The following is an 18,023-nucleotide window of genomic DNA, read 5'->3' as shown; positions in this document are numbered from 1 at the left end:
TCTCCTGGCAGTGTTCTTGAGACACAGGTCCTCTGAATCCAGAAGATGACCTTAGTTCTTCAGATCTTTGTCCAAAACTGGCTTCAATTTCCAGGTTAGTGGAGGATGGGCTGTCATCTTTGCTCATGGACTGTAGAGCTGGAACAGAGACCTACGATGGTCAGAGCCCAGACCCACGTAGACACCAGGATGTCTTTGTCCAAGAATAAAAAGCCGAGTACAACGAGCGTCATCCCAACTATCTCTCCATCTGTGTCCCACAGGAGCTTCACAAGGCTTTCAGTCAGGCTCCACGTTCTTTCGGCCTGTGCGGAACACAAGGCTGTGCAGCCTCACCCTGTTGCCGCAGGGCCCAGTGGCCAAAGGCCTGTCCCGAAGCGCTCGGGCAGCTGAGCCGGGAGGCAGGAGAGCTGGGAGCATCTGCCTCAGCGCCCAAAGCCCAGCCAGGCCCAAGGGACTGCACTCCCCAGCCCCACGCTGCCAGCGCAGCTTCAGCCGCTGCCCCTTCTCACCATCGAGGGATCGTCCCTGAGCACGAGGAGGGCCCTGAGTGCCAGGTGACGCGTCTGTCTGCACTCGCTCTGCAGGTACTTTGATGAGACCTCCAAAACACTGTCACCACATTCCCTCAAGTCCAGGCACTCGAGGACCTGAAAGGCACAGGGCAGTGCCTCCTGCCACCCACTCCCTCAACATCCCCCTCGTGCCTTCCCACGGCCTTGTCCCGTCAGGGACTCCGCAGCACCTCATCCCTTCACGGCCTCCCACCGCCCCGGCCCCTCAGGCTCTCCCCCAGCCCGGCCAAGCTGCCCGGCAGCGGCGCAGCCCCGACGGAGCTCCAGAGGAGCCGGATCAAGAGGCACCTCGGAGCCCTCAGCAATCCAGGCAGCAACACACGGGCAGGAGGACACAGATGGCGGCTCCTGCCCGGGACAGGGCTTGGGGCCCTCTCCAGGCACCAGCCTCGCAGGGATCCCCGCAGCTCCGGCCCCTGCCCACCCGCTCTGTCGGCAGCGTTAAGGCTTCAGCACAACCACCAAAGGCCAAGGGGCTTATGGCCATTTTCCCTTCTGCGCTGCACTCCCGGGGGACGTGCTGAGCACAAGCACCCTTCTTCCCCTCTTCCCCTGTGCCCTGCAGACACTGGGCACCAAAAGAAAGCTCCTGGGAGTCTGTGTATCATAACACATCCTATATTTACATAGTAAAGAAACATGAAAAGAAGAAAAGAACAATCCTAAAGAACAGAAAAATCCCCGCTGGCTCAGGTGGCCCCAGAAGAGAAGAGCAGACAGCTCAGCTCTCTCCAGAGCGCAGCAGCACAGCCAGCCACGGCCCCCCGCAGATGACGCCGTGCCTTCCATGAGCTGCGGAGCTGATTTCGCAGCTTCCGGGAGATGGAGACTGGAGCCCTCTCTAGCGCCCTGAGAAACTGCGATGTTTCCTGTGCCAGGCTTCCAATGGCGAGGCTGATGTCCTCTGCCGTATCTTCGAGGGCTGGGACAGAGAGGAACAGAGCCACAGTCAGATCCCGGATCTGCAGGGACCCGAGGAGAGCCCCCTGCCAGGGCCATCCCAGCCCGCTCTTGCCATGGCCAGGAGGGACCAAAGGGATCAGCCCGAAGGTGCTGGCCACGAATCCCGCACGTGGCCCTGAAAGCTCTCTGTGCTCTGTGCACACCGCCCCTCGCCTGCACAGGGAGCAGAGCCCTCCGCAGCCGGGGCAGGGATTGCGGCTCCTCCCGCCAGCCCCCGCTGACAGCCCGCTGCCCTCACTCACCTTGACAGATGAGCCCGAACGCTCCCTGCTGTCTTGTCAAGCTCTGCCCGGCGATCACTGGGAACACAGAGGTGGTCACGGCCCCGGGCCCGGATCCCGCAGCCGGGCCAGCAGCCGGGGCCGGGGCCGAGCTGCGGCGGGGCGGGGAGGGGCCCCGGGCTCGTGGCTCACCCATGAACCTGGCGGCCGCCTCTCGCAGCGACTCCTGCGGGCTGTACAGGTACGGCAGGGCCCGGCGCACGCACTCGGCCGCTCGGCTCCTGTCCTCTGCCAGCTGCAGAGAGCGCCAGGAGGGAAGGGTTGGCGCGAGCTCAGCCCCTTGGCCGGGCGCTCCCTGCGCCCAGCCCTGGCCTCCCCTGCCCGCACGGCCCCGAGGCCCGGCCAGCAGCCGCTGGCGCCGGGCTCTGGAGGGGGCCGAGGGCCGGCTGCTGCCCGGGGAGCCGCGGTGCCGCCCCGCGCCACGGCCCAGCGGGGCCGGGGCTCCATGGGCACCCGGCTCGGGGCCAGAGGAGCCTGGAGAAGAGCCTGTGCGGCCCCGGGAAGGGAGCAGCGTGTGGGGCGCAGGCTGGCAGCCCTGGGTGCAGCAGTGGGCCGGGGCACAGCTGCCAGCCCCACACACTGAGCACGACGAGCAGGGGGCTTCTCCAGGCTGTGACTTGGGCTTCCAGGCCATCCTTACCAGGCACTTGGCGAACATCCACAGTTTCTCTTTCTCCACGCGCTTTGTGAGATCTCTCCTCCTCAGGAACTCAGTCGCACGAAGCAGCGTTACCCAAGAGGCCTGGAGAGCAGCAGAGACCCAGAGATGGCACCACAGCCCAGGGCACAGGACCCGCGTCCCTGTGCCAAGGCCAGGAGGAGGCTGCAGCCCGTGTGGCGCCAGGGCAGGAGGCAGCCGAGCCCCCTCCCAGGGGGACCCCGGCAGCCCACGAGTCCTCACCTGCGCCACATGCCGGTTCTCATCATGGCAGTGGAAGAAGAGCGGGAGCAGGCTCCATTGCACAGGCTTTTTTCCCTCTTCCGCTAAACAATCCATCATTTCTCGGAAGAGAATCATGGAGAGCCGCTGCACCTGGTTATCATCCTGTGAGAAAAGAAGAAAAGAAGACCTCAGCATCAGCTGCTCCGGGCCCACCAGGGCACAGGCCTGAAAATCCCCAGGGCACAAAGTGTCCGGGAGGCACCCAGTGGCCGTGGCTGAGGGCACCGAGCCTTACGTTGTCAAAGAGTGGCAGGAGCGCCTCAGCCAGCTGCAGGGCGATGGGGCTTGATACCGGGATGTCTTTGTCCAAGAATAAAAAGCCGAGTACAACGAGCGTCATCCCAACTATCTCTCCATCTGTGTCCCACAGGAGCTTCACAAGGCTTTCAGTCAGGCTCCACGTTCTTTCGGCCTGTGCGGAACACAAGGCTGTGCAGCCTCACCCTGTTGCCGCAGGGCCCAGTGGCCAAAGGCCTGTCCCGAAGCGCTCGGGCAGCTGAGCCGGGAGGCAGGAGAGCTGGGAGCATCTGCCTCAGCGCCCAAAGCCCAGCCAGGCCCAAGGGACTGCACTCCCCAGCCCCACGCTGCCAGCGCAGCTTCAGCCGCTGCCCCTTCTCACCATCGAGGGATCGTCCCTGAGCACGAGGAGGGCCCTGAGTGCCAGGTGACGCGTCTGTCTGCACTCGCTCTGCAGGTACTTTGATGAGACCTCCAAAACACTGTCACCACATTCCCTCAAGTCCAGGCACTCGAGGACCTGAAAGGCACAGGGCAGTGACAGGGGAGCCGGCCGGCAGGAGCCCGGAAGCGCCCAGGGCTGGGCCCAGGCCCAGGCAGCTGCAGCTGCGAGAGGGCAGAGAGCTGGGAGGCAGCTCCGCGAGGCAGCGCTGGCCGTCAGGCTCACCTCCACAAGGAACACCAGGGCAGGCAGATCCCAGCGTGGCTCTTCTGCGCGGAGCAGCCTGAGCAGGTGGAGTGCGATCCCAGAACACAAGGGTATGGAGACACAGGACAGTTCCCTGGCAGGGCAAAAATGAACCAAGACCCTGACCCAGGGGGGCAAACCTCTCCCAGGACAGACTCACACAGGTCTGGTCTTTCTCTACCACCTCGCAAGGGGACCTGGGCCCTTTTGGAGGCGGCTGCTCCTGGGCACCCTCCCCTCCCGGCCTTTCCGGGTCAGCTCAGCCATCCCCCAGTGATGAGGCCCTCTGGCCCTTGACCACGGGGACTGGGAGGAGCACCCCGGGCACAGGGCACAAATGCCAAGGGCAGCGGGGAGTAGGGGGTCTCACCTGGCCAGCAGAGCCACTGCATCGTGCTGGGTGTCAGCACAGAGCAGCGCATCCCAGCCACGCTTGCGATCCATTGCTGTCACCGTATCCTCATACTCCAGGCAGAGCAGGGCCCTCAGGGTCTGCACGGCAAACCTGTGTGCAGAGCAAAGCCCAGGTCATGTTGTGGGCACTGGCTCCTGCCCTGGGAACATGGGAGGGACAGGAGGACTGGCATGGAGCACCTGCTGGGGTTGGTGGCAAGGCCATGTTCATTCCTGCATACTCTCCACAAGTTATCGACCTCCTCTGGCATCTCCCCTGTGCTGAAGAACGCTTGGAAGAGCAGATGCACAAAGAGGCGGGGCAAATACACTGAGACTGCCTGTGGGACACAGGGCACCTGGAGGATCTCCCCCATCACCACAGTTGCCTGCAAAGGACAAACCACCTCGAGACAGCGCTCACTGCTGAGGCGTCCATGTGGCAGGGCCCGAGCGTGGACGGGGAGGCCAGGGGAGACGCAGGGGGAGCACCGGGCCTGGTGCCCCTGAACCTGCCCCTAGCCCGGGTTTCAGCCCAGCGCCTGAGGCAGGGAGATGCAGTGGGCGAAGGAGGATTTGGAGCTGCTGGAGCGGCGCCCTGGGGGCGAGCAAAGGCCGGTTCCAGAAACTCACAGCCAGGGCAAAGACATCTGTGTCGTCCCCGTCGGAGGTGCGCGTGCTGTGCTCTGGCCAGCTCCCCAGCACATCGAGGAGCAGCAGCAGCACCAGCTCCGCAGTCGTGGGCGAGGACATGATGGTCCTCCACATGGTCGTAGCAGCTCTGTGGGGTCAGAGCTCTGTCTCAGGGGCGGTCTCGGCCACAGCACCGTGGCCTGGGCAGCAGCGGGGACCTGAGCTGGCTGCCAGCCCTGCCTCTGCCCACCGCCCCTCGCCAGCTGCACCCAGGCAGCCCACCCCTGTAGGAACTGGCCCCTGAGGGAGCCTGAGGGAGGGAGCATGGAAGCAGGCTCGGGGGCTGACATGCCAGGGCTGGGAAATGGAGGAGCCAGAGGGCCCTGAGCTCTCTGTTTGTCAGACACCTGGGACAGGCTCCACAGGGTGATGGGCTGGTGAGCCCTGTGGGCAGGTGGGCCCCATACCTGTCACATGATGGGGCCACACGCAGCAGAGTTATCCCCACATCGGCTGGGTGTGCCTCGGCCAGCTCCAGCAGGGTCCTGTCCAGACTGTGCTCATCGGACTCATTGGCCACGAGCCACTGGTGGATGTCCCTGACCATGGCGGGCACCTGGAGAAGGCACGGGGAGAGTTGGAAAGCTGCCAGAGGGAGTAATGTCGCCGGCTTCCCCAGAGAAGTGCTGCCCTTCCCACTACACCGCGATGGCCGCAAAGGCTCAAAGTGAGTGACCGGCGGGCGCAGCTTGGGAAGCCACCTGACTCCTGGGGGAATTGAACCCTGGCCGCAAAGGCTGCTTACTTGCTCTGGACTGGAAACACTCTCTCCCACAAGCAAATCCAGCATGGCAGCACTGGTGTCGGTGCTGTAGACGTCACAGTTTTCCATGGACCCAGTGCCCATGATGCTGGTCTCCTCCTGCCAAATGCACTCGATGAATTTGCAAGTCACCAGCAGGAGAACAAAGGACAGGGAGGAGAGGGATGTTCCATGGGGTGCTCCAAGGGCGGTGCTCGGCTGAGCAGCAACAGCAGGCCCAGCCCGGGTGGGGATGGCTGCAGGTACCTGCGCTGTTCTGCAGAAGCGGCCGTGGGCACGGTCCTGCTCTTGTCTCCGGTCCAGGGCTGCACCTGGCAAAGAGCGAGCACGGCCAGAGCTGAGGGGCTGCGGGAGAGGCCGGAGAACGCAGCCCAGCCCTGCGCTCCCCAGGCAGGGACAGCCCCGGGATGCCCAGGGAATGGAGCACGGCTGCTGCGGGGGGCCTGGCCTGGCTCCTCTTCCGTTCTATCCATGGGCATGGTGCCAGGGGATGGGATGGCACGGGATGGCATGAGACGGGATTGGGCCAAGCTGTCTGCAGGCAGCAGCCCTGGTGCCCAGCTCTGTCACCCACCCTCCTGCGGCAGCTGGAACTGCTCCACCTCTGTAGGCTGCTCTTCTGGGGCAGCTCCAGGGCCTTCTTCCTTCTCCTCCACCCAGGCCAGCTTGGGCACACGTGGGGGTCTCTGCTCCATGACCCTGATTGGATTTAAGGCTACTTGCAGGAGAGATGCCTTGGAAAAGCTCCAAGTCAGCAAGTCCTGAAGTTGTTCCTTCAAGGCACCAGCAACAGAGAAGGCCACAGGACAGCAAGTCCTGCCTCTCTGGTCTCGAGGGCTCCTGCCACAAGGACAGGAGACTCCTCGTCAAGGATTGTGGTCACCAAGTCCCACGGTCTTGCCTGGAGGTCAATGGCCGCAGGAATGGGAGGGTGCCTCAGAAAAGCTCCGGGGCACCAAATCCCACAGTCTGCCCTTGAGGGCACCTGCAGAAGAGAAGCCTCGGGAAGGCCACAGGTCACCAAGTCCTGTGGTCTGGCCTCGAGGTCACCTGCAGGGATAATGCCTCGGAAAAGCTCCGGGTCGGCAAGGAAAGCGTGCGCTGTGTGGGGGCTCCTCACGGCACCGCTCTGTCCCGTCCTGTCCCGTCGCGTGCTCCGAGCACTGTGGCGTGGCTGGGTCACCGCCAGCCCCAATGTCAGCACGTGTCACAAAGGGCCCTGGGACACCCTGTCCCGTTCCACCCCACGGTGACCGTGCTGCACCGTGTCACAAAGGGCCCTTGCACACGCTGCCACCTGCCCTGGGGCCGCCCCCAGCCCAGCCCAAGTGGCCCAGCTTGGAAGGAATCCCTTGCCCCAAGTGTCTAAGGCAGCCCGACAGGAACTTTAGCATCGGCTCCAGCCATAAGCAAGCGCTGCCCTGCTCTGCGGGCTCAGGGCAGCACCAGGAGCCCCCACGGCTGCCGCCGCAGCCGCCGCGGGAAGGGCTCGGGGTCTCCCACAGAAGCTGGCACGGCCTCCTTGGGACACGTCCCGGCCGGTGGCCATCCTGGAGCCGGGGCTGGGACACAGACAAGGAACGTGTGGGCCAGGGCACGAATGCTGCTCTGACCCCTGGGGCTGGGGGAGTGCTGAAATCAGCAGGTGTGGCAGAGTCCCCTCCGAAGCAGACCTGCCACCCCCCGAGCCCTGGCAGCGCTGGTGCCCGTCTCCTGCCCCAGAGACCTGTGCCCCGGGGGGCTTCTGTGCCAGAGGGCAGCCAAAGCCAAGGTGCACTGGGGTCTGTGCTCCTTCCTGCAGGGGGCTGTTGGCAGGAGCAGCTGGAGTGACTGGGGGCAGCACTTGGTATCTGACACGAGATGTTGCTCCTTCCTGGAATGAATTTTATCATGGAAGGGATTAGCAGCAGCACCAGAAGAGCTTCAGCTGCTGAGTTGCACATGACAAAGAGATTCTACAGAGACCCTGTGACGTTTCCTTGTGCTTTTCTGTCTTTCTTGCATTCTGGAAACGAAAGAATCGGCCCAGCCTCTGATATTCAACATTGCAGTTGCTGCGTGTCTGGCTGTGGCAGCTCACGTCCAAACACAACTGCCTCCCTGCTGAGCAGGGCAGTGGAGGGCCACAAACAGGGAGGTTCCCCAGGGAACTCCAAGGGAGACACCTGCGGAAGCGCAGAGGATAGGGATAGCTGTGGGAGGAGCTATCCCTATCTGGGGAGGAGAAGGTGTTCTGTGTCTCTGATGATGGTGCCAGCACCCTGAAGGAGCAGCCAAGAGAGGCGCTGGAAGCAGGCATGTCCCGCCCTTTTCTGCTGTCACATGGACTCGGGACACACTTGTTGCCACAGGTCCAGCAGACGCGATGCAGGAACAATGGAGGGCCATGCACTGGTAGGGAATGGCCTCCAGGCAAAGCAGGATCCTCTGGCAGCAAAGCCTGAGCTTGTGAACCGGGCCATGTCCTCTGCACACAACAAAGCGCTTCCCTCCGCCCTTGAACCTCAGCCACAGGAGTCCCTTCTTTTACTCAGCATCTGCTACTTCTTCAGTTCTGCTGATCCATGAGATCAAGGCTGAACCCATTTGCTGTAGTGATTTACCACAGAAGCAGCATGAAGTATTAACTACCTGGGAGCAATTAATATTTATGCAGCCAACTAATTTTTGAAAATAGAAATACTAAAAGTTACAGTTGATTCCAAATGTTAACTCTTTTAAGAGCAAGGCAGGCTGAGTACTTCATTTACCCTGTATCAGCTGCAGTGCCAGGATTAAAGGGCAACACACAAGTGAGAACTCAGTAAAATACTTGAACTAAATACTGTTCCCTTTGTTTGCTGCAGGTTTGAGTTATGGAGTGAGACTTTCCTTGTATGTGGTACTTAAGTCCCAGATGTTTATTCATAAACTCAGTCTAAACACAGATCACAATTAGCATAGGAAAGCAGAGTGTGTCGTCATCATCATCCTACTCTGAGTTTGCAAAGCTGAGGACCGCTCTCAGAGCTGGTATGTTCTGCCACACACAGGCTGAACACCGCTTAAAAAGACAAAGCAATAAAGTGTGTTTCATACCTCAAATATCCATCAGATCTTAAACACCTACATGAGTGTGTCCTCCCTTGTGGATCAGAGGCCAGATCCAGGTCTTGGTGCAGTCACTGATCTACCAGTCTTGTCATGTCATGTGGATTCTCATTGCATACTTTTACACTAGCCTCAGCTTTGAGGTTACAACACAACACAACACTAAGTAGATGCTGGTCATGATTCAGCACTGTTTGTTTCTGTCATTTATCCTTGTGTAACAAAAGGCTCACATGGCATACCAAAATTGGGCTCCTACTGCTAAAAACCTCCCTTCCTTCCCAGTCTTGTACTTTGATTACATAAGAACACATTCAAGAGAGATGTATCCACATTTCCTGCTTTGGAATTGATTGGGAGTATCTTGATTCCTAAAGCTTAACCTGTTCTCTGACTTTGTTTACACCCAGTTGTGCCACACTGCCTGGGCATCTCAAAGCTGAGGTTCTTTGCTGTGAAGGCACAGAAGCATCCTAAATTCAGGAAACCAGGAATGCACATTACTTCCCATTGCTCAACACAAGTAGTTAAAAATAAAGTTACAAACTTCCCAAGTTAATTAGCATGACCCAAGAACATAAATAATTTGGAAGTCTGCTTCCCGTCTCAAACCAGCAACTCATTTGCCTTCACATGGTCCGTTAAGAATCAATCACAAAAAACTGACACTAAACAGAGGCAAAAGCTTGTTGTCTTTTGGGTTTTTTTGGGGATTGTTTGGCTTTTTGCCAAACCATCCAGCCCAGATAGTCCCTCCTAGGAGAAGAATACACCAGCGAGCTGTCTGGGTGATGGTCCAGCCAACTGCTGCAGGGTAGGACACAGGGAGAACCAACCACTCACCCAAGAACTTCTTCCAGAAGTCCCCTACTGCCTTACACAGGTTTTCTTGCACATACCCCAGGCTGAAGCACGGACTTACAGCAACATCTGAACTGTTCTGCAATGCCTGCTGAGACTTTTCTACATGTGCATTCTGCTTTCATTTTCTTTACTGTATTACTGGCACCTCTGATGAGATACTGGAAAGTCTGTCAGGATTTGTTATTTAAGCCCACAGAAGGTTTCCATGTGGATCTTCAACAGGGATACTCAACTGTCCTGCTTCCCCGCCCAGCTTCTCCTGTTTTAACCACCTTGGAGCTCGAGTAGCTTTCCCTGCAGAGACTGGAACTGTGGGTGAATGAGCATTGCTGACCCATATAGGAGAAGATAATAAAATGCCAAGAAACAATGTTCCATTACATGTGGGATGCAGATGAAATGGAAAACTGAAACTGAAATTTCCTTTTTTCCAAATCCTTCACGAACCTCTGTTCCCAACTGAATTCCTAATGGTTTCTTAACTCAAAGGTCCTCCCACTCAGCACTGGGAAGAACTCCAAACCCCACACCAATTGCTTCAATTAAAACAGCAAATACAAGCACAAAAAGAAATACTTCCTCTTTGTTGAGCTGAAAGCACAGGGTTAGTGCAGGCCAGGTAAGGATTCAAATGCCTGAGGATGTCACTTTAGGATATAATTCACACAGTGTTTCCCAAGGTAGGGCTCTGTATAGGGAAGCACAAAGCTGCTCATCTGAAGACAGGTATTTGTGAACCAAAAACCAGGATAAGGGCAATGAGAGTGAAATCCACATGGAAACAGCTTGGATTCCAAAGCTGCACAAGGCAAGAAGTGTGGCTGGGAACACAGTACTCAAGGCAAGGTATGAGTTAATGCCTCACCCAAAACTAAAAGCCAGCTTCAATTTTACAGCAGACCAGAAATCCCAAAGTTATCAACTTGTTAGAACAGGGCAGTCAAACTTACTGTATTTGACACAGATTTGATTTGAGACAGACACAGATTACCAGTGTCCACATTGCTCCTCTCCTATTACCATTCACTGGGTACATAATAATCCTTTAATCATGTCTAATTTTCATTTCTCCAAGCAGGGTTCTGTGCTACCAACAGATGCAGAGATGCACAATACAAACACAGAAGGGAAATTTTCATTCAGCTCTTCAAATACCTTACACCAAGGAACATTTCAAGACATCTGGAGGGTACCAGTGTTTTTTTTTTTAATACAACCCCATACAATTGCTGCACACAAAGCTGTCGAGGCACAATATATTGCAGTAATCCTTAACTAGCCCTATCCAAATTAGGCCAGTAAGAATTCATTAAAAAAACTCACCAAACCAGACCGGCATTCTGCAGAAAATTTAAAAAGTCAAGTGCAGAAGGTCAGTGTAAACATGTTCTTTAATATCACTGCAGACAAATTTAGCAATCCAAGTCTTAGGTGGGTTTCAAATAAATAATAATTTTGAGAAAGTGTTTACATATCAAGGGAGCTCTCAAGGCAGCAGAGCACAGTTTGTAATTCCTCCCTGCTGACAGCCCCTCACCAAGAGAATGTACAGTAGGCAGTGCACACTGGAATAACAATCACAGCACAAGGGCACACTCGCCAGCTTCCGTGGAGCCTCTGGACAGGATTTCAGAGACGGGGGAGAAGTAAATGGAGACGTGCACTGCCCTTCAAAGCACCACTCTTCTCCACAGCCTTTTTACCAACGGAACACAAATGGCTATAGAATTCATGTTTGCTTCCAAAATCCACTCTCAGCTCAAAGATTAACAGAGCAGCGCTCTGACAGAGAGAATTATTCCTCAAACTGACACTGCAGCACAATGCATCACCCTCCTCCCAGCTGGGCTCTGCTCCTACTCCAACCTTGAAATTCCTCTCCAATCACTGCAAAAGTAACCCAGAAAGCTTAAAGACAGGTAAGAATTGTTATTTTTTGTTGATTCTGGCCCAGTGTACTGAAAGAGAGCAAGACATGACAGGTCTCAAGGTGTAGGGTTACCCAGGAAAACATCTGGTGTCCTATGTCACTCAAATAAAACCTTCCAAAAGTCGAAATACTTCCTCAAAGTGTCGATTTGTCTTTGTTAAACAATTATTCTACTATAAAAATACCCAATGTGAAATTTCTCGTATCAGAACAAGAAGATTTAACAATCCAGAAAGAACAAGAAAAAAAAAAAAATCAATGATAAATATGCCACAAAAATACTTGCAAGAGAGTTACTGCAAAATTCTTTTCTTTCACTTTCATCAAAATATTTTCTCTCTGTAGATACAGGCATGGCAGTCTTCCACTCTCTGTCCTCTAGTTCAACATGCAATAGGTCTGTGATAAGCACTGCACTACTCACCAGAGAATTGTTCCTTCTCCATTTCTAACACACCTGAAAAAGGTTCTGCTTTGAGTCAAAAAACAAAAAAAAAAGTATTACGTAATACTGCTGTGTATGCTGTGTGCCTACTGAATAAATATTGCAGGAGTTAAGGGATTGTTTCACTGCTAGCTGGGCTTTGGCAAAACAGGAGCGGGGCTGACATACACTGGATACTTCACACTTTTGAGTGGGGGACGCTGCAACGTTTAACAGATACGGAATAAAATGAACCTTAGATCTAAAACTGTCAGTACACAGGATTCCCAAGTTGTTCTGAACACGGGAGCAGGGTGATCAGTTTTCCAGGAAAGCCACATAGTCAGTCAATCTGGCCAGCTGCTGTTCATTGGGAATTGGTGGCACCGGAGCAGATTCTATAAAGATAAAACGAATGGATCATTAATGAAATTCAAACTGCAAATCCATCAGCAATACCATCCATCACAACAGTAAGGGAAAAAATTTAAATGCTTCTGACTTTCAACAGCCTTCTGAGGGCAGATCTTAACTGCATCTCCTCCAGCTCCAGTTGACATAATTCTTCTGTTATCTGCACCATTCAGTAGTCCAAGAGTTACACAAAAACTGCTGCAACAAGTTGCACTTGCCAGCAGCCTCCAGAATTTCTCTGCACACACTGGAGTCTGAATAATGAAGGCTGACAGTATTCTGACTTGAGAAAAAAGCTCCTGGAGCTCTCTAGTTTCTCCTTTCCTTGCAAGCTGCCATTCTGAAGACCCCAAACAAATCTAGTGGGTGATTTGACCACCAGAACACAGGACTTCAGCTACAGAAGTAGGAACCTCGGGAATCTCAGGCACTTCTTAAACCATGAGGGAGTGAGAAGACAGAGGCAGAAGCAAGTTTACATAGCACCTGATTGGGGTGGGCTGTTGTTTTTAAATTTGGAGAGGCCAGTGAGAACATTCACTCCTCTAGGACTCAATTCCTGGTGCTGGTGACATTGTTAATGCAAGTTTAGCTAAATCCATTACATATATAAACAAAAATACCTGATGAAGGAATAAATCTGTTAAAGGAAGCTTCCAGCACACCTGGAAAAAAAAAAAAACAACGTAAGAAATTAGGCCAGTGGAACAGTTTTAAACAGTTCTATGCAGCAAACTACAGATCAAAAGGTAATTAAATTGAACCTGTTTATTCATCACACCTTGCTTTATAACTGAAAAGCAGAATACCCAAGGTGTAGTTGCTTCAAAAGAGCCTCCTGCCTCTTTCTTTTGCCTGCACAGTAGTTTCCACACTCACTTTGGGAAAAAACCCACATTGTAAGTAATTCCCAGTTTTTTTAAGCTCTGCATATTTTGCAACCAGTCCACAAACACCCCACCTGATCATATATAAAATCTCAGGGCTCTGGTTGGCTTTGTGCCCTTAGGGGTAAATTTCAACACCTGGCACCTGTTTATTACAGGCTCTGGACACCCTAAAACTCTGCCCATACAAACAGTGTCATTTCTGAGTCTAGCAGATCTTGCCCCTTTGGATGTGCTGTAATTTGGCTCCTTCTGCCAGAGCTGCACAGAGCAGTTTAAGAGCAGTTGTTTCACCCTGCTTTTATAGCTTAATATTTATTTTTGCCTCAGCCAGCCACAGATACAGCTTTAGAAAAAAGAAAAAAAAAAAGCAACAAGTATTTCTGCAGACCAAGCTCTGCAGGAAGAGATATTCTGTTATCAACACCATGAAAGTGAAGAAAAGATCCAGAAGATTTAAACTTTAAAAGCAAAGGAAATTATACCAACAACTAGAGCTCATCAGAACACAAAGATTCACTAAATCCCTGCCTAAAAAGAAGTTCTAATTCTCCTGAAGGAAAAAAAAACAACTCAGGTTCAAGATGATCTATTTTTTACTCATCTTTATTATATTGAGCCATGTCATTTGAGGTCATCCAGTTTATGTTCCACTGAGGCAGAGCCAGCAGCAGAGGAGGAAGAGAGGGAGCAATCAGAGCATATCCTGTCTGCTTTTGTTTAATCAAGTGTATGTGAGGATGTATCTTAATCCAAACTACTTCTAAGTCCAAACCAAACCCAAGACTTTGTACTTCTTCACGTTTTATACATGGCCCTGCATTTATAAGCAGCATGAGTGTCCAAAAAATATCTAATAGGATCCTGTGCCAAGCTGTAATTAAAAACTTAACACCAAATTCCTAGAAAATGCTGAATGTTTGATGAAGTAACAGCTCCACCTACCTGGCTTTTTGGGCATCACCATGCGAGTTGCAAAGTCTGCTTGCCAGCCCTGTTCTAGCACACCTGGAAAGGCATTTGGGCATTTGTAAGATACACAAGGAGAGAATAAGCAAGTGATAATTAGTGGCAAGTAACTTAAAAAAAATCAAAGCGCTATCCAGAACCAAGATTTTTTTCTCTAATCCCTGCCCAATCACTCACCAGCTTCAGAATGTGTAGATACATTTTTAGTGATCATCACTCAGAGCTCTCTGATCTCATCATCAGTATAAAAATTACTCAGGGAATAATGCCAAGTACCTTTCACAGCTTCTTCTACAGGAAGGCCAACAAAGGCTGCAAAATCATCTGCAACTATGGATGTGTAAGCCTGGGAAACCAGTCCAAAGGCTCGTCTCCTGGTTGCATCTAGGGAAAGAGAAACACAGGACACAAGAGACTCATCTCCATGGCTGGGAAATCAGAGAACATTTCCTCAATTCTATCACCTTTGGAAAATCACCACCAGCCTTCAGTGGGCACTTCAGAAGTTCCCCCTCCCTTCCCACAGTTCACAGTCAGCAGCAAGAGACGACAACTTGTTCTCTGCCAGGACAAAACCCCTCAGAGCCCACACTGAACCTCCAAATGCAGCTGGCAGCATCCTGGGCTCTACCACCAGTACATAAAACACGTTAGGAAGCTCTGCATCTGATTAGTAAATAACTAATGGCATCTAAAAAGTGGTTGTTTCTAAAGCTACAGAGAATTTGTTATTGCAGGAGACCTTTTTAGCAGTCTGCACTGCCCTCTAGTAGCAAGAATTTGCATGTTACCATTACACAGGACAGAGAACATTTGCCTGAAGTCACATTTCACAGAAAAACCTTCTTGTAAGTGCTGCAAGGTTTTGAAATGCCAAGCCAAGTTTCCTGAATCACTGGTTAGAAGTCTGATAAAAGGTGGTAATTAATGATCTGTTTTGCTCTTACAAACCACGCGGTTTATGAAATTCCAGTGCCAAAGAATATACAGAAACAAAATCCTACTAAAACCAATTTATTTGTTTCTACAAGGTTTTGTAATGAGCTTTTTATTTACACCTGATACAAAGACTTGGCAACAGTTTTCCTGACCACTTCAGAAAATTTTTCACAATTTTTCACAATTAACCATTTGTCTATTTGTGTTGGAGCAGACAGAAATAATTCCAGGCAATTCCCTGCTCCCCACCCAAGCTCAGTTTGTACCTCTGAGTGCTTCCATGATTGGCTGGATAGTCTCAGACCACTGATGTGCACTGATTGCTGTGTAGATTCCTGGGAAGTCCCTCTGCCAGATCCTTTGGCCCACTGACCAAACTGCACCAAGTTCGGCATTTGCCTGTTGTGACCAAAAAAACTCCCAAAGTGTTAATCCAGAAGAATATTCTCTACACTGACCATATGTATCAACCCATTTCCACCCCCAGATTTTCAGACAACATTGCTGTGCAACAAACACAGCAGGTTTCTGAGTTGAATTTGGCCCAGTACTTACAGATTTGATAGCAGGAGGGATTCTTTTCCAGAGATAACGTGCGTTATTCCTAAAAAAATGAAGAAAAAATTTAAGTTAAAAATACTTCTCAGTCACCAAAGGCTGCAAAGAGACACCACAAGGCTTGTTCAGATGCTGTAATGAACACTGTCAGTGCTTTAAAATGTTCCTTCTAGGAAGGAATACTTGATACTGAAGTAGAAAAACAGGAGCTGCTCTCCAGCAGACAACACTGGACTGGCAGAACACGACAAACAGTTCATTAATTGTTAATTAATTAACACCAGATTGGGAAAGCAATTTCTCACTAAAACCCCAAATTTAGTGCACCAAGTTCACACAGGGACATGGAATAACCCCCCAGACCAAATTCCCAGCAATCCTGCAGATTTAGCTCCTTCAAGCCAACAGTGTCCCTCATTTTTAACACGGACAGTCCAGAGTTACCCTGCTGGAATTTAAACACAGGGAGCAGCCTCAAATCCAACCCAAAACCAATGCAGCCCTGAACAGCTACAAAACAAAACACTGAAATGTTTAACACCTCCCAGTGGAGCCAGTTCCACTACTTAAGGAACTTTATTCCTAAATTTCCCCACAGTTCAACAGAAGAGCGAGCGAAGGAGAATAGTTTTCCTGTCAGATCAAGGGGTGAAAGAGACTTAATCCCGGGAATGCTGTTGTTATTATTATTATTTCTCTGTAAACACACATTCTGTTAACCACACGACCCACTCCTACCGTGCTGGTGACAAAGCCAGTGTCACAGATTGGGACAGGCCACTCACATGTCATTGTGCAACAGGTACAAAGCCAGAAGCTGCCCGTACACGAGGGGCGTGGCGATTCCTCCGGGGGCCTGGAAACGAGCGCAGATTCTCGGGTTATGGATTTTAAGAGGGGTGCGCTACAAAACACAGCAGGAAGCCAACTTTTGTGTAAACTGAAGCCTCCAAGAGGGCTGATTTCTTCTTTTTTTTCACACCACAGAAGAGGCCTGAGCAATTTTTAATTAAATAAAGCGAGGCTACATCTTCCATTACTCTTTCCTTATGCTCACGAGAGCAGCAGCTGCTGGCTTTGCAGCTCCTCACAAGCAGCTGGTTTGAAAATGAAATTAAATCACCCCTGACTTCATTTACCTTCAGCTCAGGCCGCTGCACCACAGTAAAGCTTCTCTGCCACTCCAAAAAACCCCAAGCTAAGCTTCAGCCCCTGCCACACTCCCAGCAGAGCTCACAAATCGCACAAGGAGGAAACAAACGAGTGATAGAAAAGCTGTAACGCTTTGAAAGTCCATAATAATTTAAAAGCTAGAGAGATTTCCGATAAGGCTTCAGGCCTTTTATCAAGGGGCGGGGCAGCAAGCACTCACAGGAAGCCAATTAAGGCAGCAATACCTAAAATCAGGGTCACAGGAGTGCCTGAAGAGGAAAAGTCACAGTTTGCCCCGCTTTTGCATCACTGCAGTGGGATGCACGAGCTCCACGTTTAGAAAAGCGCTGGAAATGAGTGGATATCACCTGGGCAGGGCTTTTACCGTCACGGAGGTGCCACGTATTTCCCTGACAGTGCCCACAGCCAGGCTTGGACACCCAGCGAACAACAGAATGTAAAACAGCACGGAGGAAGCTTCCGGTGAGAGCTGCCACAATAAAACTCCACCTAAGCGTAATTCCCTAAGCCTGGCTCAGAGCGCCACTTCCCGTATCAGTATTTTCCTTTTCTCAACCACGAGAAAGACGGAAACACACAAACTACCCCCTCACACTCCCTCTGAAACGACGTGAATAGTTATACGGAAATACTCATTTATCTGCAGGCTGCGAGTTTCTGACGGGCTCTCTGGCGAGCCCAAGGGGCAAGTTCAAACACTCAACCCTCCCCACCGCACACGCGCACACGCAGGCCTCCCCCGCCCCGCGGCACCTCCAGCTCCTGCGTCTCGCACTGCTCCAGGAGCCGCCTGAAGCTCACGGAGCTCTCGGCCATCACCGCCACCGGCATCTTCCCCTCACGGCGCCGCCCGCCCGCATCAGGCGCCAGCTCTCTGACGTCACTTCCGTCGCCAGCACCTTCCGGCCGCCTCTCTGTGCTCCTGGAGGACCGCGGGGGGCGCGGCCACGGGCGGGGGCGTGGCCGAGGGCCGTGAGGGGCTGAGGGCGGCGCGCGGTGTGCGAGGGTCGCGACGATCAAAGCCCTTTTAAATCCCGTCCTTTCTGTGTAATAAGCAGAATTCCCGTGTCGTTAAAAAGAGCTGCGTGTGTTTGGCGTGCAAGACGGAGATCCGCGTTCAGTTTTCTCTCTGTATTTGTCGCATATTACGGGATGCGTGAGACGGGAACACTCCGTCCCTTATTGCACGTTGCGTGTACATAAGGGATATTCTTAAGGGATAGGAAGTGTTTTTCCAGC

General features: G+C 52.5%; 2 protein-coding genes across 2 annotated transcripts; both read right to left on the bottom strand.

The window, feature by feature from the left end:
• Positions 1-718: 718 nt before the first annotated feature.
• On the bottom strand, positions 719-6,231 carry LOC138113292 (maestro heat-like repeat-containing protein family member 7). The gene is made up of 14 exons (XM_069021451.1): positions 6,111-6,231; positions 5,519-5,847; positions 5,181-5,329; positions 4,714-4,861; positions 4,282-4,469; positions 4,058-4,192; positions 3,667-3,781; positions 3,382-3,519; positions 2,998-3,174; positions 2,721-2,864; positions 2,460-2,561; positions 1,952-2,054; positions 1,781-1,837; positions 719-1,497 (listed from the first exon to the last, which is right to left on the bottom strand). Exons 1-14 carry the CDS (start codon positions 6,229-6,231, stop codon positions 1,265-1,267), a joined length of 2,139 nt encoding a protein of 712 aa, XP_068877552.1. The 3' UTR covers positions 719-1,264.
• A 4,442-nt stretch (positions 6,232-10,673) lies between these two features.
• On the bottom strand, positions 10,674-17,676 carry COPS8 (COP9 signalosome subunit 8). The gene is made up of 8 exons (XM_069021717.1): positions 17,538-17,676; positions 16,397-16,467; positions 15,609-15,657; positions 15,320-15,452; positions 14,391-14,498; positions 14,091-14,153; positions 12,882-12,923; positions 10,674-12,242 (listed from the first exon to the last, which is right to left on the bottom strand). Exons 1-8 carry the CDS (start codon positions 17,613-17,615, stop codon positions 12,163-12,165), a joined length of 624 nt encoding a protein of 207 aa, XP_068877818.1. The 5' UTR covers positions 17,616-17,676; the 3' UTR covers positions 10,674-12,162.
• Between the last annotated feature and the right edge of the window lie 347 nt (positions 17,677-18,023).

This window comes from Aphelocoma coerulescens, chromosome 7 (assembly GCF_041296385.1).
Source record: "Aphelocoma coerulescens isolate FSJ_1873_10779 chromosome 7, UR_Acoe_1.0, whole genome shotgun sequence".
Lineage (NCBI taxonomy): Eukaryota > Metazoa > Chordata > Aves > Passeriformes > Corvidae > Aphelocoma > Aphelocoma coerulescens.
Note: the sequence above shows the minus strand (reverse complement) of the source record. Positions and strands in the feature narration are given on the sequence as shown.

What these genes read in the sequence shown, in the direction of transcription:
- LOC138113292 (XM_069021451.1), bottom strand. Translation starts at nt 6,231, where the DNA reads ATGGAGCAGAGACCCCCACGTGTGCCCAAGCTGGCCTGGGTGGAGGAG. An exon ending in AGAACCGGCATGTGGCGCAG is followed by an intron (nt 2,562 to 2,720) that starts GTGAGGACTCGT and finishes GCTGCTCTCCAG; the next exon opens with GCCTCTTGGGTAACGCTGCT. An exon ending in GGCGGCCGCCAGGTTCATGG is followed by an intron (nt 1,838 to 1,951) that starts GTGAGCCACGAG and finishes CTGTGTTCCCAG; the next exon opens with TGATCGCCGGGCAGAGCTTG.
- COPS8 (XM_069021717.1), bottom strand. Translation starts at nt 17,615, where the DNA reads ATGCCGGTGGCGGTGATGGCCGAGAGCTCCGTGAGCTTCAGGCGGCTC. An exon ending in AATCATGGAAGCACTCAGAG is followed by an intron (nt 14,499 to 15,319) that starts GTACAAACTGAG and finishes CTCTTTCCCTAG; the next exon opens with ATGCAACCAGGAGACGAGCC. An exon ending in TGTAGAAGAAGCTGTGAAAG is followed by an intron (nt 14,154 to 14,390) that starts GTACTTGGCATT and finishes ATGCCTTTCCAG; the next exon opens with GTGTGCTAGAACAGGGCTGG.